The following is a 21,009-nucleotide window of genomic DNA, read 5'->3' on the forward strand; positions in this document are numbered from 1 at the left end:
CAGTGGAGGGTCCTGGTCCCCACTCCTCCCTAACAGCTGGGGTCACACAGCTCAGGAGCAGCCCTCTTGCCTGCCTCTCCAGTTCCTTCCAGAACCTTCCAGAAGGCAACAGGCTCTGTCTCCCTTCAATCTGTTTCATGATGGGTGGATAGGATTATGGTGATTTAAAACTTCTCTTGGCTTGTCTTTCCTGGTGTGACTTCCCTGGTGGCTCAGACAGTAAAGAGGGAGACCTGGGTTCGATCCCTGGGGTGGGAAGATCCCCTGAAGGAGGAAATGACAACCCACTCCAGTATTCTTGCCTGGAGAATCCCTCCCCGAAGTGGGTGCTGCCGGGCCTGGAAAGGCTGAGCCCTCGCAGCACTGATGGGGCCTGACTCAGATGTCAGGTGCTCCTTGTGGGGTCCAGCTGGTGCCTGTGCCCCCGCCGGGACAGAGAGGTGGCCCTGTGGACAAGCCTGGCAGGGGTGCAGGTCTGACCCATGTCGGGGAAGCCCTGGGGCCTAGGTGGAGAGGGGGCTGTCCCCAAGTCACCCAGCAGGCTCTTACGAATAAAACTGGCAGAAATTCTGAGTTTCCAAGTTTATTGTTGGTGGTTCTTTTAAAGTCTCAAGATCATTCTTGTAAAGGCTAACATTTTAATCTTCTCAGACTAAGAGGGGTCCTGAGCTCAGCAGGGCAGCCTGGGGCCCTCTGGAGTGGTCGCTGCCAACCCTGGAGCCCAGGCCTGGGCTGACCTCAGAAAGATGCAGGTTGGGTGGGGGTGTGGGCTGGGCTTGGGGGGACGCCCCGGATGTTCATGAGACCCTCTGCTGATAGATTTCCTGAGGCATGGGGACGGGCCCTGCGGTCCCTGTCTATCGGCGCTGGGCTTGCGGTGCGGGGTTCCTACTGGAGGAAGGCCCGGAGGAAGTCGTTGTAGGAGATTTTTGAAGACAGCGTCTTGTCGTAATACTCCAGGATGTGGAAGAACTCCTCCTCAGAGAGGTTGATGCTGTACTGCCTCAGGACCTGCGGGGAGACGAGCCACCCCTTGTACTGGAGCCGTTCAAGACCAAGACCAAGACCAAGGGGGCCGGCTGCCAGGAAGGGGCTGGGCCCTTGCCCACCTCTCTTCCCACCCTGAGCCTGGACAGCCCACCTCAAGAGTCACGCCCCCCTGGCCCGCCACCCCTCCAACAAGGCAGCCCTGCCTAGCAACACAGGTGTTGAGAGGCTGGCCAACGTGGAGGACGAGGAAGATGGACAGAGCGGAGGGGATTGGAGGGGAGACTGGCCATGCAGCCTTAACTGGGTGGGAGGACTTGGGGTGCAGCTTCAAGGGAGAGGAGGAGGGCAGGCCTGCATGTGTAGGCTGCAGCAAGTAGTTATGACTCAACAGTAATACACCCCATGGCAGAGCCTGCTGGTTTCCCAACCAATATCCATTGGCCCTTCCTCTTTCATTATCAGACCCTGATTTTCTTCCAGGCTGCTGTGTGCCCAGCTAAAAGGAAAGGTGACGATTCTCAGCCTCTCTCATAGTTCTGGCCACTAAAACAAAATGAGAACGCTATGCTGGACTTCTGGGAAGCCTCCTTTAAAGAAAACAGGCATGCCGTCCTCCTCTCTTCTCTGCTGCCTGGAATGCTGAAGTGATGCTGGGGCTCCAGCAGCTGTCTTGGGCTATGAGGCAACCTTGGGGAAGGAATCCAGGTATTGAGGATGGTAGAAAAAAAAATACAGATGTCCCTGATGACAGTCCAGCCACCATGCCAGCTCTGGACTTCCTACCTCTGGGATTCTTTTACATGAGAGAGAAGAAAACTACCATGTTTAAGCTGTTGTAATTTATTTCACCTCTGTTACATGCAACTGAGACAAATTGTAATAGATATCCTATTAAATAAATATAAAGATTAGGTTATACTTTTCCTATGTATGTTTTGTGTTATAATTCATTTCTCAGAGGAGGCTAGAGAGTGGGGTTGGAAGAACCCATGTTTCCTCCAGGGCCGGCAGGACTGGCCCGGGCCTGTGGGGCTGAGGTCAGCTGGCCTGCCTCTGGGGCTGATGGGCTGAGAGCAGGAAAGGGAGTGAACCTGGGTGTCCGGAGGGCCCAGCGCCCATCAGGTCTCATTGCCCAGGGCATCGTCTCCGTTTCTCTTGCCCCCTCCCTGCTTGTCACCCACTCTGAGTTCCTAGGGTGTTATCTTCCTTCTCTTCACTGGCTGAGAATTGTAGTTGACCCCAAAGTAAAGACCGGGGCTTCTCTGGTGGCTCAGACAGTAAAGAATCTGCCTGAAATGCTAGCGACCCAGGTTTGATCCCTGGGTCGGGAAGATCCCATGGAGAAGGGCATGGCAACCCACTCCAGTATTCTTGCCTGGAGAATTCCATGGGCAGAGGAGCCTGGCGGGCTACAGTCCGTGGTCTTGCAAAGGGTTGGACATGAGTGAGTGACTAACACACACACACACGAAGTAAAGACCAGCGCTGTGAGCTGGAGGCCGTGTGGGGAGGTGACAGGGTACTCACCACTGCCAGCGACAGGCCTGGCCCCACCCACTGTGTGTGTGTTGGTGGGGGTGCTCCAGGGGGCCCCTCACTCTCTAGTGCCCTGCATGGGGTCCTTGAAAATTCAGACCCACTAACTGCAGTTCATCTGCCTGCATCGCTATTTAAGAAAAGCTTTTTTACTTAAAAATTGTTTTGTTTTAGTTGTTGAAGCGCAGAGAAATCTAAGGAATATATTTTTCCTAAGTGCACTGAGAGGTCATAACCCTTTCTTGCTTTGATGTCTTGACTGAGTCTCTTTTCCTGGCTATAATATTTGATTTTTAATCTTACATTCTAGACTTCAGTTATTTTCTCAACCTCAGTGGCTAGCTAGGGCGGGGATGGGAGAGAGAAGCAAAGAATGGGAGCAGGCCCGCTGACAATTTGAGGAGTTCTGCGTTATTCCAAACGTGGGAGTTTTAAGTCACCCTCGAGGGTGGCCTGTTTCTTTCCCTTGGGAGGAAACCCTCCAAAGGTTAACCTCCAAAGGTTCTGCGGCGTAAAGTCTAGCATAGATTCTGCTCCAGAAAGAATGTGGGGGCGTCGCGGTCATAGCTGGACTGGGGCAGGCGAGGTGCTCCCCCAGACCAGCAGGAGACGCCCCGGAGTCCAGTCTCTGCTGGGGGAGCTGGTTGGCCAGACTGCATGGTCCGGGGTGGGCAGCCCTCCATGCCAGGACAGCGGAGAGAGAAGGGAGGGCCGAGCCGGGGGGCTCTTGCAGGGCAGGGCTGGGGTCTGCGGGCCCTGAGTGGCCATGCCCGGGACGTGCTTCAGTCCCTGAGGTCGTCATTCTGCTCTGTGGCCTCGTGTGGGGTGCACCCAGGGCTCTGAGAAACAGCGGCAGCGGACGGCTGCGCTCAGGTGTTGGTGCCCGGGAAGGCCCAGCGGGATTCTAGAAGCCTTCGGGGAGGGGACAGCCTGGGGTCGGCTGCGGAGCGACAGGTGGACGCGGCCCCCAGTAACCTGGGGGAGCCCAGGAAGTGAGGTGTGGACAGCTTGCCCATGCCTGGGCCTTCCTCCGGGGCTGGGGGCTCCTTTGGTGAGGTTTTTCTGGCCGCTGGCATTTGGCGACCGCGTCCTGTTCGGAGGGGACAGCCCCACAAGAGCCGTGCTCACCTTCCTGAAGTCAGCCACGCTGAGAAGCCCCGTCCCACCCTCATCGTAGGCCTTGAAAGTGCGCCGCATCGGCCTCCAGCAGTGCACGATCTTGGGCTGAATCCGAAGCAAGGCGGCGTAAAAGGAGGACGTCTCGGCGCCAGCTTCTTTCTGGGAAGAGAATCAAAAACCACCAGGAGGTGAGAAAGGAGCTTTGGGGCAGGAAGGATGGTGCGGACAGGCTGTGGCCCGCGGGGGAGGGAGGGGGCTTCGAGCTCTTCTCCTGGCCCTTGCTTCCGTCTTGGCCTCCAGGGCTCACTCCCCACCCAGGGCTCCCCGCTGGAAGGGAGTCTGCAGGCTCGTCCCAGGTGGGTCGGTGGTAACGAATCTGCCTGCCAACGTAGGAGATGCAGGTTCGATCCCTGAGCCGGGAAGATCCTCTGGAGAAGGAGATGGCAACCCGATCCAGTATTCTTGCCTGGAGAATCCCATGGACAGAGGAGCCTGGCAGGCTACGGTCCATGGGGTTGCAAAGTGTGGGCCACGATTTAGTGACTAAACAAAGCTCATCACAAACAGCGTCTCCTGGGAGGAAGGTAGGTCTCTTCATTCCCATTTCCTGGATTGGGATGGGAAATGGAGGCTCGGGGAGGCAAACGGGCAGGATCAGGACCCCTCTGGGCTCCGTTTGATGCCAACACCTAAGAGGCCGCCTCCCAGGAAGCCCCTCCCTGTGTATTTGAGGGGATGCCAGGCAGATAACTGAAATAGTTTGGGAGGGGGGGAAAGACATTTGGTTTGGATCTTCTAGTAGGTTCTTATAATGAACAGAGTTTTTAAAAAATTGCAAGGCTGTAATTATATCTAGTAATTAGCACACTACACTGTGATTATTTCATTTAGGTGCTATTAGATTTGAAAACAAGATATTTTAGCATGATTTAGCCCCAACACCTGTCTGAATATCACAGAGGTGAACTGTAGGCAATAATGTGTAACACATTTTGGCAAAGCACCTATGATAGAAATTCACCAGATGCCCTGTAGCTTCATCAGCAGCCGATTTGCCAATCAGCTGGTCCCCACCCATGGAAGAGAAGGGATTCTGTGAGCACTTGCTCTTCCCACACCTAAGTCTGGCTTGAGAAAGGGTTTTCCCATCCCAGCTCGGGACACCAACCCACCCAGGAGTCCTCTGCTGCTAGCAGTGCCCCCCAAAAGCAAAGTCCCAGGGCTCCCCTGGTGGCTCAGTTGTTAAGAATCCTCCTAAGAATCCTCCTACAAATGCAGGAGAGACACGGGTTAGATCCCTGGTCCTGGAAGATTCCACGTGCCTCGGAGCAACTAAGCCCACGCGCCACAACTACTGAGAGTGAAAGTGAGGTCACTCAGTCATGTCCGACTCTGTGACCCCATGGACTGTACCCTACCAGGCTCCTTTGTCCGTGGGATTTTCCAGGCAAGAATACTGGAGTGGGTTGCCACTTCCTTCTCTAGGGAATTTTCATGACCCAGGGATCGAACCCAGGTCACCGGCATTGCAGGAAGACACTTTACCATCTGAGTCACCAGGGAAAACCTGTGCTCTAGAGCCTGTGCTCTGCAACAAGAGAAACCACCGCCGTGAGAAGCCCATGCAGCACAACTCAAGCGTAGCCCCCGCTCGCTGCAAACAGACAAAAGCCTGTGCAGCAAAAAAAGACCCAGCACAGCCAAAATAAATAAATAGATTAAAAAAAAAAAAAAAGCAAAGCCCCAGCTCACTTCCTCAGAGGAGTGTATCTGCTGTTAAGGCTACAGCGAAAGCCTCAAAGTGCTAGAAAAGGAAATGGCCCTTGAGATGGCTGGTGTGGTGGGGTCAGGGGGCAGCCTGCAGAGGGGACCAGGCAGGGGTGGGGTGGGCCCGGGTCCCACTTCTTCCTGGGAGAGGCTGCCGGGAGTCTCACCACCTGCCAGTCAGGCCCAGGGTGGGCTCCTGGATGGAATGCAGGACTGGCCTGAGCTGCAGATCGGAGGCTGTGGTTGGGGTTTGGGTAAATGACCAGAGCTAGGGGCGAGGCAGGGGCACACGGAGGTGAGCTGGGACATCTGCCCGGGGCCCAGGCTCCTGGTTGGGGCGAGGGGATCCTATCGCAGAGCGCCTCTCCCTTCCCATGCACAGTCTCAGCCAGGCGCCCCCCGCCCCCCCAGGCAGTCCATGAGCGGCCTTGGGACGCCTCTGTGAGGGTCGGCGGTGCACCAGGGAGCAGGGCGGCCTCTGCACACGGCAGGCTTGGAAGGGGGCGTGGAGCTTCTTCCCAATAGGCCACCCCTCACAGGCTCTTTGAAGCCAGCAGACCACCCCTCGCTTACAGAACTGAGGCCCAAAGACAGGGAGGAGGGCCAGAGCGGGCAGGGGTCTCCATGGCTCTCCAGTTATGCTTGCAGGCGGACCCTCTGACAATTGAACGAGGAAAGTATTTTCTCTACTTACAGAATAGCTGAGCTAGAGACAGAATTGTCATAATGCTAAGTTTTTCTTCCACAGTTTGTTGTAAGCCTTTGGTGCTAGCTCTTGCTCGTCTAAACTAGAAACTATGGTAAGATGGGGCCCTATTTTGCACAAAATGACAGATCTCGCTGCAAGGAATCCACTGTTTGCTTGCTGGCACACCATCACTCGGCCGCTGCTGGGATGCAGGGGCCTGGGTGGGGGTCTGGGTGGGGGGTTGCCGGGCTTGCCCCACACCTCTGGTCCCCACAGCTGAGTCTGAGGGTGACTGGCATCGGCCGTGTTTGTCTCCATGCCAACAATGCCTGTTTATACTTATTTAATTTGTAACGCAATTCAGTGTTACAGATGATAGAAAGTGAGTGTGGAAAAGTCTGTATGCTTTGGAAAGACTTGAGAAAGGCACACCCTTAACAGTGTGGTTGAACTGGGTGTGGGTGAGAATCATAAAATCACAAATGACAGAAAAAAGGTGACAATCCAGGGGCCCTCCAGTTGCAAGATTTAAGCATCTTTAGGGTCTCTGTCCTCTTCAAAGAAGCAACAAGAGGATTGCAGACAATGCATCATGGGTGCAGCTTATGTAAGAAAGATCACGCATCTCTGAGCAACGTCTGCCTGTCTCAGTCGCCTGATGAGCGAGCATGTGGTCCCCTGTAAGGGACGGGTGTTTCCCTTCACTGTGGCCACCGCCCCACCTGCGTCTCCAGTGAACTGACCGACACCTGCTCCCGGCGGCCCTGTGAGCCACCGACTCTGTTCTCTCTGTCGACCCACAGGTGCCCTCGGGCAGGTGCCACTCAACCAGCTTGAGAGCCTGGGATCCAGGCTGCTGGTTCCCAGACCGCGGTCTCTGGACCTTTACAGGTTTGTAAAGGTTCATACACGCACCGCTTGTATGAAGTGAAATGACAGAGTTTAGGATGAGTTGAGAAAAATGAAAGAAACCCTTCTAGCCCGGCCCGGCCCCTGTCCTCTGGATGATTCACGTACCATTTTATTCACATTCTGGATCTTCATTCTCTGCATCAGTGAGGTCTCCTTTGCTTTTAACAGGAGGACACAGCTCTGGATGAAGCTGCAGTAAGCGAACTTCCCGTTGTTCTTCAAGTCGTACTTGATGAGGAGCTGCTGGCACTCATCTCTGGTGATGTCCAGGTTGAATTTCTCCACGAGAGCTGAAGGCAAGCACATCAGTTCACTTGGTGGCAGGCGGTTCCCTCTTGGTCCAATTACAGCTTTCACTCACTCACTCACTCACTCACTCACTCATCACTTGCTGAGACGCCTCGGCCGGGTCCTTGCTTCACAGGCTTGCGGCTGCTGGCTGGACGGATGTGGAAAGACACAGGCAGGTGAGAGGGTGAGTGTGGCCGGGAGGGAGGGGACCCCGCGTCCTGCTGGGCTCCCTCTGTCCTGGCTTAGCCTGATGGCCTAGCTTTGCCTGGTCTCCGTTGCTGTGGTCACAGCAGTAGGAACACAGCGCTGTAGGGGCCACGACCTCAGGCAGCAAGAGTGCGGAGTGAGGTTCCCACCGCATGGGAGTCGGGCAGGGCCAGGCAGGTGGGGAGAAGGGAAGGTTCCAAGTGCTGGGGTGTGGGCCTGGCAGGGGCCCCCCTGAGGTCAGGATTTCAGATTTGGCCCTCTGCGCAAGCGTTTTCAAATGAGCTTCAGAGATACGCTCTCAGGGGTCTTCTAGGCTATACCAAATTGTGCATTTGGAGTTTTCATTCTAATGATGATCTTAAAGTTCCATTCTGGGACACATGGACCTCCCTGAAGAGACAACCACCATGCACTTTGAGGGTTTGTGTCTGCCTTTCTTTCTTTTTAATTAATTATTTTTGATTGCACTGGGTTTTTGTTGCATCAACAGTATGCAGCAATTAAAGGGAGCGTAAATCCAACCGATTTTATAAATATTTGAAGTTTACCAAAGTGATAAGTAAGCAAGAAATTATTAGTCGCTCAGTCCTGTCCAACTCTCTGCAACCCCATGGACTGTAGCCCATGACAGGCTCCTCTGTCCAGGTGATTCTCCAGGCAAAAATGCTGGAGTGGGTAGCCATTCCCTTCTCCAGGGGATCTTCCTGACCTAGGGACTGAACCTGGGTCTCCTGCATTGCAAGTGGATTCTTTACCCTCTGAGCCACCAGGGAAACGCATTTGAAGTTTACCAAAGTGATACAAGGCAAACATCGAACCAACAGCGCCGAGCTGTGTCCCTGGCTGCCCCAGGACCCCGGGCCACCTCCTTGGGCTCTCAAAGCCTGTCCCTGTTTATATTCTGCCCAGAGACCACGACCAGCCTGCGGTTTCTAGCCCCAAGAGTCACGCATGCTGACTTGATCCAGTGGGTGTGGGCCTGCCCGGTGGTGGGTGTCAGGAGCCCTGGTCCCCCAGACGCTCCCAGATGTTGCCTGGGCTCCACCAGGAGGAGGGGATCTGGGCCGGGAGGTGGCCCCACACACCCCGGGGGGACGGAGTGGGACGCACCCAGGAACTCGGGGCCGGGGATCTCGCCCTGCTTGTTGGGGTCCCTCTCCTTGCACTCGCGTAGCAGCTCACGCCAGCAGCCCTGGACCTTCTTGCGAAGCTTGGTCTCGATGGGCTCGCAGTTCTGCAGGGGCGGGGTCCCACTCATGCTCGAGGGGGTCTAGCGAGAAAGAAAACGGTCTTTCACCTGGAGGTTCTAGAGGGACGTCATAGGAGAAACCTACAGATGTGACTCAGGTTTTGAGGTGCATAATTCGTAGGAAGTGTTATTTCAGAAATCAAATGAAAAACAAAACAAAAATGCTAATGTTATCATTTTAACTAAAACAGTTTTGAGTGCAAACATATAGACTTTCCCTTCCTGGCCTCTTGAGGCCCCCACATTCCTTGGCTCAAGGCTCCGTTGGTCCTTCACCTACAAAGCTGCAACAATGTGTATGTGTGTGTGCGTGTGTGTGTTAGTCGCTCAGTCGTGTCCGACTCTTTGCGATCCGGTGGACTCTAGCCTGCCAGGCTCCTCTGTCCATGGGACTCTCTAGGCAAGAATACCGGAGTGGGTTGCCATTTTCCTCTCCAGGGGATCTTCCCAACCCAGGGATTGAACCCAAGTCTTCTGCCTGAGCCACCAGGCATCAGTGGGTGGATCTTCCTCAAATTGAGTCTCTCCTGCATGACCTGTGCGCCTCCGTGTCCCCATTTACTGGACATGGTCATTTGGGCCCCCTGGACACTCGGGGACAATCTTGTCAGCTGATTAGCAGCTCTAACTCCATCTGCAACCTTGATTCCCTCCTCGGCAGGTAAGGTACACATTATAGGTTTTGGGGACTGGGACGTGGATGTCCTTGGGGTGCTCTGACCCCCTTGACTCTGATCCATTCACCATCTTTAATGCAGTAAACACTTGACTTACAGGTTCACTGTTTTGGCCCATCATTCCCCATGAGATCATAAACTCCACAAGAGCAGGGGCCGGTGTTCATTCTCGGCACATAGCAGGTGTACAGTAGACACGTGTTGACAGAATGAGTAACCAGCTCCGTCTTGGATGGCTCACCACGCGTGAAGCATGGAGGTGGGTGCTCATGTGCCCGGCTGCCATCCCCTCCCCGCCACCCCCACCCCGAGACCCTGTCACGCTTCTTACAGGGGAAGGGAGACCCTCTGTGAGACTGAGCCCCTCCCTTCATCCCGGGCCCGGGGGCTCCGCCCAGGACCAGGACTGTGCGGTCAGACAGCCTGCGTTTGCCATCGGGTCTCTCTGTGCTAACAAGGGACCCTGAGCCCACACGGGTCCCTCTTAGAGTCTCGGATCTTCAGCTGTAAAACAGGTGTTAACGCCCCTTACCTCTCGGTAAGTGGCCCTCAGCAGGGCTGTCCCCCCGGGGGCATCTGTTCCTAGGTGGCAATGCCCTTGGTCGTGGCTGACCTGCCCCCTCCCCCGGGTCCTGCCCCCCGCCCCCAATTCCCCTCCGTCTCTTCTGCCCCCGGTGCCCACACCTCCCTCCCCTCCCAGGCACGTGACTGAGAGGACCCACCAGTCGCCCCTTTCCAGAAACCCCCGGGGCCCGGGGATTCATTCCAGGACACCTTCTCTGTCACCCAAACCCTTGGGGACACGAAGTCCCTGGTCTGGGGAGAACGTGGACCTAGGGAGATGCCGAGAGACGGGAAGGAACTCACGCAGGGGTGACTCCGCGGCTTGAAGCCCGGTTTCGGGTCGCGACTGGGCGATGACCCTGCGGACTGGCCCCGGTCTGAGACCTCAGGGACGCTGCTCCCTCTCTGCGCCTTGGCCGAGTCACCCGTGGCCGGCGGCATGGCCAGCTTGTCCACGTTGAAGCTGCTCAGGAAGTCCAGGTACCTCAGCCTCCCCTTGGAGTTGACGGGCATCTCCTCCCAGAGCCTGTCAAACTGGCAAAGCAGCAGAGGTCACCCCAGGGTCAGCGCACACCTTACGCAAGGGGGCCAGAAGCCGGTGAAGGTGGTGCGCTCCTTCGCTGGGTCCCGGGCTCACGTCAAGTTAAAAAAAAATAAAAATGAAAAATGAAAAACAATGGCCGGCCGGCCCCAGCTTCCTGGGAAAGTGGGGTTGGGGGGGCGCGGATTATCCATGGCTTCTGCGCGACATTTTTTAATTGAATTGGGCCCTTAGCGAGCACTTTAAGGCCATTAAATCTTGCCATTAGTCACAAAGACTGAGCTGCAGGACGGAAGAATGTTCTAGGGGAAAACGCAAATCAAACCCCAGCCTCTCTGGGTCCCTGAGGAGCCCCGCCAGACTCCCTCCTGCTCCATGCAGGCCCCAGAGCCCTGCGAACAGCACGGGTGCCGCTGTGCAATGTAAGTCACCCTCAGGGCAAACAATGTCATCTCAGGAGATGAAACGGACAGGCAGCAGTTCAGGGCTTTGGCGTCGATGCGTCTGTTGTCACCGGGCTGAATGCCGCAGGAGCCACTCTAGGGAGCTGAGGAGAATGGTAATTTAACTTCAATTTGGTTTTTTCTTACAGCCCCTAAGGCCCCGCTTCCAGCCCGCATCTCCAATCCTGAGGCCAAGGGAGGGACATTCCTGCCCCGTGTCTCAACTTGGTCAGAAAGTCACTCAGCTTCCCCGCTCCACTGGGGTTTTCCAGGGGCAAATTAAAAGGGACCATGTCCGATGCCGCTTCAAAGTCTGGAGAAGATGTAGTGAGGGCTGAGGAAGAGTGGGAGAATGTTCCAGGCCCTGAGAAGGAGAAAAGGTTTAGTTTGGGACAATCTTCTTGACTTGTCTTAGCTTTTTGTGCTAAGCTTTTAATTTTGACATAATTACAGGTTTGCAGGATGTTCCAACGATGATACAGAGAGGTCCCCAGGATCCTCCACCCAACTTCCCTCCAAGGTTACATCTTATGTAACAACTTCATATGTGTGTGTGTGTGTGTGTGTGTGTGTGTGTGTGTGTGTGTGTGTGTGTGTGTGTGTGTGTGTGTGTGTGTGTGTGTGTGTGTGTGTGTATGTGTGTGTGTAGTTCAGTGTCATTTATCACGTCTAGAGTTGCACGTTGCTTTTGTTTTGATCAATGAGGGAAACCTACTTGGTGGAGTGGACGTGAGGGTCCTTAAGAAAGTGGCCACAGGGGCTCAGACAGACCTCACCAGGACCAAGATCTCCTCCAGGAAAGTTCTCCAGGACAACCAAGGAAACCAGATGCTCTTCTCTTGCTACCTGCATCCTGATGAAACAACCCCTGTAGGTGAAACCTCACCTGGCTGAGAGGCTTCCTGGAGGGGCCTCTGAAAGTCATCTTTAAATGTCAACTGTCTTGCAGAGGGGCTGACACTCAGTGGGGTCTCAATACATGTTTGTTAATGGCCGAAGATCCCCAAAGACTCACATGATAAGACTGACCAGACTGGAAAGACCCTTTAGAAATGAAGAGGGACAGGGGACAGGGCGCTCAACCATGTTCTGATGCATCCATCAGAAAGGGCTTTACTGAAGAAGGATGTGGCTGAAGAGGAGGGTGGGCTGCCGGTGGGCTCTCATGCCCTCCTATCTTAGCAACACTTGGGAGGCAGGCAGGAAGAAGGTCAAGCTATGAAGGACAGAGACAAAAGATGGGATGCAGTGAGAAGCTGAAGCACAGATGTGAAGACGTTTACAAAACAGCCCAGGACAACAAAAGGGGCTTGTTCTCAGGCACATGAGGCAGGGCCCACCACCTTCCTGATGAAATCCTGTGATGCAGTGAGGTCAACGCAGGACCACGCAAATCCTATTCTCATCCTCTTGTAACTGAAGGGGCCTCTGTGGGAAGAATACACACCCCTAGGATGACTCGGGGGCTCCCCTGGTGGCTCAGTGGTAAAGAATTCTCCTGCCAATGCAGGAGATGCGGGTCCAATCCCTGGGTCAAGAAGATCCCCTGGAGAAGGGAATGGCTACCCACTCTAGTGTCCTTGCCTAGGAAATCCCACGGACAGAAGAGCCTGGCGGGCTACAGTCCATGAGGTTGCAAAAGAGTCGGACATGACTTAGTGACTAAATAACAACAGGATGACAGGGGCCTGGGTGGGCCGGTAAAGAATGGGAGGACACATGTGGTTCTCCAGTCCTGACAGGTTACACCCCAGGACACTGGTGGAGCCAGGGGTACAGAGCAGGATGGTGGCTGGGGGTGGGGGTGGGGTCGTGGGGACAGGAGAGGCATCGAGAGGACTGGGAATGGGCACCCCCAAAGTGGATTCTGGAGAATTACAGGCCTGTGAGCTGGACATGAAACCCGGGCAGAATTCTTGGGGTTTGTGAGTAAGCTGAAAAGCAAGTGAGTTTCCACATCACGTGGCAGAACGTGGCCTGCTGAAAGGTCCCCTGGAAGTGCAGAGGAGCAGTCAACGGCCTTCTAAACATGAAGAACTCAGGACCTCGGGTCCTGCTTCTGCTTGTGAGGTGGCAAGCTGCAAGGAAACGCCACTCCATCTTACTAGCAAGAAAAAGCCAAATACCTACAGATTCAGAACTCTTCTCGAGCCCGTCTGAGAGCTGAGGTGGCAGTGGGCACAGAATTTCCATGTCACTAAGGATAGAGGCCTGGAGGCCAACACAGGAGGAGTCCAGTCTCTAGGACCAGCCAAGGCAGCTTCAGGACCACTTGGCAAGTGGGGACCATGTCCAGGGTTGATCAGCCTGGGTGAGCTGCGTGTGGAGCATTTGAGACTTATTGCTACCACCCACCTGGCTCCCGTCTCCTCACACCTCACCCCCAGTCTCGGTGCAGGGCCTCTGGTTAAAACGCACTGGCATTGGCAGCCCCTGCCTTTCTTCCTCGCTGGGATCTGGGCCCTGGAGAAAGCGTGTGATAATTAGCAGATGTCTCACCCACAGAGAGAGATGCTGGAAGGCAGCTGAGAGACTGCTTTAAAGTGTCAGGGGGAGAAAAGTTGGATTTAGAATTCTATCCCCAGCCAAACTATCTTTTGAGGATGAGCATGAAATAGAGAAGCTCTCTGGCTTCTCTTGCCCCGAAAGGGCAAGTAAAGATGCGGTTGAGCAAAAGAGGAAGTGAACAGGAAGTAGAAGTGAGACCAAAGGTGTGTGAATGTGGACATCAGATCAGTAAGGCACCCAACACCCCCCTTCCCTGTCGTCCCCCGCCCGCAGCACCCCATCCCTGGCTCCTTTGGCCTCCTTATCCTGTGCCCCTCTTCTCTTACACCCAGACTCACTAAGCAAATCCTGTTGCTTCCAGCTCTGAAACACATCCGTGACCTGACCTCGTCTGCTCCCAGCCATCCACCTGGCCTGGTCTTTAATCAGATGTCCCCTTCTCAGGGGCCTCCCCTGACTGCCCTCCTCACAATGCATTGCCCCCACCCCTCCCTACAACAATTACCCAGCACTGCCCTCTTTCCTGGTTTTTATTTTTTGCCTCTATGGCCGTCCAACATACACATATCTTATTTTGTTTACTGTCGGTCTGCCCCTCAAGGAACAAAGACCCCACAAGCAGGGTGTGCCTCCTGGGCCCACATCCCAGTATTGGGTCCTCAAGGAAAGCACCCTGACCCCTTGGGTCCAGACCAGCCCCTAGCTCTGCTCTCCTAGCATGCTGCACCTGCCTTTGCAGCAGAGAGTGGTGTGGAATCACAGAAAGGATGTTCCCACAGGCATTCAGTCCCTCTGTACCCTCGCAGGGTACAGACTCAAGGGAGGCAGGGAGCAGGCCCTCCTTGGTTCCCCAGGACCTGACGTCAGCACTCTGTTCAGAGGACCTGAAGTCCACTCCTAAGTGGAGGAGGGGGTGCCTGCTGCCTTTGGGCACTCACTGTGCAGCCAAGACAGACAGCGATGTGTGCAAGGACACGCAAGAGTGTGCCAAGGGGTTGGCAGATGATGGAGAGCTCGGGGTGGGGGGGGGTGGGGGAGGGCAAAGTGGGGCGTGGTCAGCTCCAGCAGGGAAAGGTGTGGTCAGAAAAGGCTTCACTAGACCAGATGCAAGGGGGCGGGGCTGGGGGCAGGCAGAGACAGCAGGGGGCAAAGATGGAGGAGGCAGAACTGCAGCCTGGGTAGAGGGTACCTGGACCAGCCTGGGGAGCACTCTCCCATATCCTAGGGAAGGACATCAAAGCTCAGAGAGGCTGAGTAACTCTCCAAGGATGAGTGCGGAAGCAGGGTTGGAATACAAGAAGTCTGCCTGCATTTCTCTCACTTCCTAGAGGTGTGTGTTTTAGAAATATCACATCTGGAATGTTCAGAAATGTTTGACAGTTCCTCCTCTAATGCAGCTGCATAGTCATAGTCCTTAGGCAGTCACCGTTGGCTGATCTAAATCACCTCACTGGGACAGGCTCTCCCCGTGGGGCCCCTGTCTCCTTAAGCCAGATCCAAGTGGACACAATTCTATGGCCTTTTAAAACATGCTTTATGCAGAGCCATGAAGACCTTCAGTGTCCAACTCCATTTGCTCTGAAAGCCACTCTGCTTTTCCGAAAGGTTACTTGTGCCAAAAGTTTTCCAAAGATGTGGCACTTTCCGATTAAGGGAGCTCTGTAAGTCAAGAAAGCTGGCCCCTCGGATTCACGGTGATTGGATCTTTCAGAGATAAGTTTATAACGTAGATCAACTAAGTCCTAGAATCTGTACCGGCGAGCTATTTAACCCAGCTGGACCTGCCCTGCGTCTCTGGTGGACCCTTCCTCATGCTGGCAGGAAGGGTCTAGACGCATCCAATCCAGCGTGCACATTACTTCTGTGCCTTACTCGGCCAGACTCAGGACCATCCACCGGAGAAGGTCGTTGGCTAAGCAGCTCATGCAAGGAGAAAACATATGCATCTCGGGGGCTTTTGCTTTCTGTTTACCAGCCTGTATCTAGAAGCAGCCTTCCCCAATATAGCACAATTTCTGCTAATCATCACCCAACTTAAACCACGGTACTTATGCCAGACTTTGACGCTTTTGATGATGCAGTCTGTCTCTGAGATATGTCCGTGTATTTTTAGAAGGCAGCGTTTAAAAGTAAGTGCTTGATCGTGTGGCAGGGGGTAGGGGTGGGAGTGGGGCTGTCTGTGCTGGGGATGGTGAAGCTTTCTTAGTGGACCATTAAAATCAAATTCTCTGTTGAGAATGCCAGATACGCCAGCATGTCATTAATTTACATCTATAATTAGAGTAAAATTTTACTCATTTAGATGGAATGAAAAATCTTTATTAGTAAAACCTTTATTAGCAAAACCTTTACTAGTTGGCTCCATAGAATAATAAATGCAACTGTATTAATTTGAAAGGCTTCCATTCATTTGTAGCAATGGAGAGATGTATTTCAAACAGCTCACTTGGTGTGGTTGTTCTTTGGGACAGAATTCTTTGGAAAGAGCACTTAATTTTTTCTTAGCAAAAAAATGATCATAATGCCTAAAAAAAGGTGATATTTTAGGAAAGTGAAATCTGACGTTCGTATTAGTAATATTTTTAACAAATTCATTCTTTAGGGTAGTGAGTTCAGTGGCCTGAGTAGGGCTGGAGGGTGGGTGTGACTCAAGATTATTTTCAGTCCTTACCCTAAAACTCTGAGACTAGGAGTCTTGAGGTTGGAGTGGAGTCTCTCCCAGCTCTGGGGTTGGGGGGGCAGAGTGACATTCCCACATGGGGAGCTGTAGGAAGCGCCTGGGCTAGATCTGAGCGGAACCAGAAGAGGGGAGTCTGGGTTCCTTTTGTGAGTGTTCTGTATTTCCTTTTTCGTCTGAATTATTCTCTGGGAATGGAAGGGGCCTCAGCTCAGCTGACAGCAGGAGAGGGCTGGAGGCAGTGCATTTTCTGGGGGAGAAGGGACATCCACGTGTGGGTTCGGATCACTGGTGCCCTGTGTTATTGGCTGCTCAGCCCCTGGGCTGTTGGGGTCTGGGTGGGGGATGTGGACACGGTCCACTCGCAGGACATGCTGAGCACGTGCTCTGTCTGGCCTCATCTCCACCTCCAACCCCCACCCTGGCTCAAGTGTGGAGAGAAACTGGCCGTCTCTCTGGATCAGTTGGGCCCCGGAATGATCCAGGGAAAGAGTAAGAGGGGTAGTGGGAGCTGGAGCCGAGTTTAATTTGATTTTAAAAATAAAGGTGACATGACTTGCACCCTAATTGAGATGGTGCATTTCATACCTGTTACAGGAACAGAAGGCTTCTGTGTCTCTCTAGTAAGATTTAAAACAATGAAAGCAACCCCCCTCCCCCTACCTGCCAAAAAAACCCCTTCCCATATTTAAAAAATAGAGAACAGCCTTAAACTCTCTATACCCTGGGAAACAGCTGGCCTGACACTCGTAATGACACTGCTTAGGAGGCTGGACAGAACGCGGTCCTTACTTGCTCGTCCGTCAGAACCTGGACCTGGCGAGTACAGATGGACCGGAACTCGTCCCTGGAGGCCGTGTTCGTCTTCATGGTGTCAAAGTTCCCGAACTCCTGGGCGATGGCGTGGTAGTGGGAGGTCACTGCCTTGTGGAGCCGAGCCAGCAGCTCCTGGTTTGCCATTTCCTTGGGCGATAAGCGCCGTGGGCCTCTGGGCATCTTCTCAGCCCACTCCACAGCGGTCTGGGCAAAACAGGACAGAAAATCGACCCCTTTAGTAAATAATGAATCGCCTTGGCTCTGGGCGCCTTGGCTCTGGGCGCCTCGGGCGAGGGTGGGGCCCGGGAGGCCCAGCTTCACGAGGAACGTGAGCCAGGAGACGGAGAGACCCAGAGGCCTGACTGCAGGGGCAGATTTGCCTGAAAAGTGGGAGCCTGGGCTGAACAGCCACAGAGCAGGGAGCAAAGCGACTGAGCCCGCAGGGCAGGGCAAGGGCCGGGCCGAGGAGGGCCCACCCCTTACCCTCAGCCATTCACTCACTCGGCCTGTCCTCTGGTTTGCGGAACACACGCACAGTGAATGTCTGCTCTGAGAGGTAAGGGAATCAACAAGGATGTGGATCCAGACTGCTTTCATTTCCAGCCCTGAGTACGGGTTGATTTATGCTCATGACAGCTATAATGTGAATGGCATTGTTAATTTATTTGTTTGGCTGTGCCAGGCCTTAGTTGTGGCATGCAAACTCTTAGTTACAGCGTGTGGGATCTAGTTCCCTGACCAGGGATCAAACCCAGGCCCCCTGCATTGGGAGAGTGGTGTCTTAGCCACTGGACCACTAGGGAAGTCCTGTGAATGTCATCAAAAGTCGTCAAAAGTCCTTTTTGATGACTGCTACCATATTATGCTGCAGCACCACTGTTGGTTAAGTGTCCTTTAAGTTTGAGACTTTGAGACCCACAGGGATTTAATCCTGGCGAGTGCAGAGTCCTGCAGTTGGAGGCTGCGAGGACCACGGAGCCGGTCTGCTTGCCTAGATCCTATTCTGCACCCCCAAGAGGTGCTTACAGGGCCTGGGGATGCTGTCCATCGTGCTGGGGATCCCCGAGGAGTGATAGGACCAGTCTGTGTACAGGACAGCTTTCTGCAGGGAGGAGTGAGCCAGGAGGAAGACAGGATCTTCTTACTGGATGGCAGGCTGATGGGCTGGCAACAAACATGCGGCCAAGTGAGCTAGAGAGGCCTGTGGAGGCCTGCAGCCCACGTTCAGCATCTGCTGATGATCGGTGTGGTGGACAGAGAGACCACAGGAAGAGCAGTGAGGTGAGTTACTGAGTGATCCTCAATAGCCCTGGAAATGACAAGGGTCTCTGTGTCTACCCTGGGCACCGAGGAGACTTAAGTCGGAAGGGAGAAGCTGGGGTGGGGGGCAAGTGGCTGAGTCCTGAGCCTCCTGCAAGGGCAATCAGAAGGGCGAGGCTCGCAGCATCTACTTGCTGCCATTAGGAAAAGGCCCTGGAAGCTAGACCTGTGGTCACCACATCAGCAGGTGGGCTCCTGGAGTATGAGGAAGGGGTGGGGCCCTGGGGTGGGAGTGAGGGCTGGGCTCCATGAGAACCCAGGGGTTCAAGGCATGAAGGCTGTCCCCACGCCAGGGTGGATTCTCAGATACACTGGGTTTCTCCAGTCAAAACCATTAGTGACTGGTGGCTAGGAGGCCGGTTCTTTCAAAGCACCAGTGCCTGGCCAGATGATCACATCTAATCCCCACAACCTATGTGAAAACTTGGTCATGATTCACGTTCAGCAGTTCCACAGGAGTATGTGTATTATATGCTACTTTCCTGCAGGACAGAGCAGAACGTTCCTCTACGAAACTGTATCAAACACGGGATGCTGCTGACAACACCCTCAAAAGCGTGGCTATACACCCTTACACTCAAACCACAGCCCACTACATCCTCGGCCACCCAAAGGTTAACAGATGCTTTCAAATACGTCCACTGGGAGCCATCTGCAAAGTGAATGAATGCCTTTCATTTTCCATTCTAGAAAAAAAAAAAAGGTGATCCTACAGACACACCTTACACCTTTTCAAACAGCTGAAAACATGCCTCCTGTGTCTCAGTATGAAGGCCTTTCCCTAAACAGCGCAAAGGGTGTCAGTGATCAGAGAGTAGAGGGATCTTTGCCGGGTGGAGACTCAAGCTCCAAGTCCATCCTTATGCTGGTCACACCTTTGGAGCCTGAGGAGGACGTGCCGCGGGTGAACATAACTGGAAAGAAGACGGGTGCCGTGTCACACAGGGGAAGGTGGAGACCGCTCTGACTCTGGCTCTAACTGGCCGTGCAGCGTCCACAAGTCACTGAATCAAGTTGTTCTCGGTTTCCTCATTTTTTCCGGGAGGAATCTAGGCTCCCACGAGACAGGGTGTGTGAACACTCTTTGAAAGTGTTAACACACAAAACAAATCAGAAATACTTCTGTTTTAACAACAGATATGGAAGAACTCTAACAAAGTAAAATGGGCAATCTTACGTTAATATGCTTTAAACTCCAGAGGAAATTGAATCATTTTCTAGCAAGATAAGGATTACTAAATTTAACGTACGTAACTTTATGAATAGACAGATAATCACAAAAGAAGTTTAAAAAGCTGTTAAAAGAGCTACCATCTATCATGAAAACAGTGTCAAGCCCTGGAGTGGGTTGCCAGGCCCTCCTCCAGGGGATCTTCCCAACCCAGTCTCCTGCATTGCAGGTGGACTCTTTACCATCTGAGCCACCAGGGAAGCCCATGAATACTGGAGTGGGTAGCCTATCCCTTCTCCAGGGGATCTTCCTGACCCAGGAACTGAATCAGGGTCTCCTGCATTGCAGGCAGATTCTTTACCAGCCGAGCTACCAGGGAAGCCAGATAATTTTTACATTAGTCAAATTATTCCAGAACACAAAAAGGGATATATAGTATTCCTGTTCATTGTATATTACCCTAACACAAAAATACAGTCAAGAAAACACTTGAGAAAAAAACTGAGCCAATCTAGTTTACGGACATAATGGCAAATATAACAAATTTTTTTTAAAAAAACCGTTAGGAATACTTAGTGCCGTATTTTAAAAGGGCACACCAAGATCAATTAGGGTTTATTCTAAGAATTAGGAAGTCTTCAATTCCTTATATTAGCAAAGGTCACAAATCAACATATGGCAAAGTTCATCTAAAAAAATCTGGCAGTCATTCCTGATAAAATGGTATAGAATAGAAAAGAATATACAAACTATACAGAAATAAAATGAACATCTTAAACATGAGAGTATTAATCAGACACTATCTGTAAATGTGTTACATGGGTGAAATATGAAGCATTTCCACTAAAGTTAGGAACAAGACGGGCAGGATCACTGTAAGCTCTGCCAGCCACATTTTTAGAGGCTCTAGCTTTAGAAATAAGAAAAGATGGAATAAACAGTTGAAAATAAATGTTGAAAAACAACATTTATCATTATTCTTGGATATGATTGTACAACTAGAAAATCTCAATATAGTTATGAAACTGGCTGAATTCAAGTAAAAATGCAGAAAGTGCAATACCTTTTTTCTTATACAGAAAATATAACTAGTTCGAAATTATCTCATTTAAAAAAATCCACATTCACATTAATGACAAAGCTATTGAATACTTTGGGATAAATTCCATCTGAAAGGCATGAGACCTATATGAAGAAAGTCAGACACATTCTATTGAAGGTTATCAAAGAAAGACCGGACTAAAAAGACACACATACCATGTTTCTGGATGTGAAGACTCCATTTCAAAAGAGAAAACCTTTCTCAAATTATAAATAAATAAAACTCCAGTAAAAATCATAATGGCTATTTGGGGGACCCATTAGACATAGATATTAAACTTAATATAGAGACATAACTATGTAAAATTTGCCATGAAATTTTTGGAAGAGGCTAGCAATGATGTTTTTGAGCCACCAGATATCAAAACACCACAAACTTGATAAAATCAGAACAACAGAATGAGAATAACGAGGCCCAGGATATACAAGTAG

General features: G+C 52.5%; 1 protein-coding gene and 1 long non-coding RNA gene across 32 annotated transcripts in view; one reads left to right on the forward strand and one right to left on the reverse strand.

Moving 5' to 3' along the window:
* Nucleotides 1-570: 570 nt before the first annotated feature.
* The window catches only part of EFCAB6 (EF-hand calcium binding domain 6), a 241,057-nt gene continuing 220,618 nt past the window's right edge, over nucleotides 571-21,009 (reverse strand). For 18 of the 31 annotated variants that reach the window (XM_081587880.1, XM_081587877.1, XM_081587864.1 and 15 more), the window contains 6 exons: nucleotides 16,962-17,189; nucleotides 10,304-10,534; nucleotides 8,621-8,780; nucleotides 7,118-7,302; nucleotides 3,655-3,804; nucleotides 571-1,011 (listed from right to left, as the gene is read on the reverse strand). In XM_081587880.1, the coding sequence (XP_081444006.1) occupies nucleotides 889-1,011; nucleotides 3,655-3,804; nucleotides 7,118-7,302; nucleotides 8,621-8,780; nucleotides 10,304-10,534; nucleotides 16,962-17,189 (1,077 nt within the window). In that variant the 3' untranslated portion in view covers nucleotides 571-888. Of the gene's footprint in view, nucleotides 1,039-3,631; nucleotides 3,805-7,117; nucleotides 7,303-7,393; nucleotides 7,452-8,620; nucleotides 8,781-10,303; nucleotides 10,535-11,093; nucleotides 11,349-13,339; nucleotides 13,448-16,961; nucleotides 17,190-18,011; nucleotides 18,150-21,009 lie in introns of those variants that run through there. The other 13 variants (XR_014081614.1, XR_014081611.1, XR_014081612.1 and 10 more) reach the window with 5 other exon arrangements.
* LOC145544750 (uncharacterized) lies at nucleotides 7,944-13,990 on the forward strand. Its single transcript, XR_014081632.1, has 2 exons — nucleotides 7,944-11,565; nucleotides 11,634-13,990. It is a non-coding gene; the product is annotated as an uncharacterized LOC145544750 (long non-coding RNA).

Source organism: Giraffa tippelskirchi, chromosome 4, assembly GCF_054371585.1.
Source record: "Giraffa tippelskirchi isolate mGirTip1 chromosome 4, T2T-mGirTip1v1.2.pri, whole genome shotgun sequence".
Classification (NCBI taxonomy): domain Eukaryota; kingdom Metazoa; phylum Chordata; class Mammalia; order Artiodactyla; family Giraffidae; genus Giraffa; species Giraffa tippelskirchi.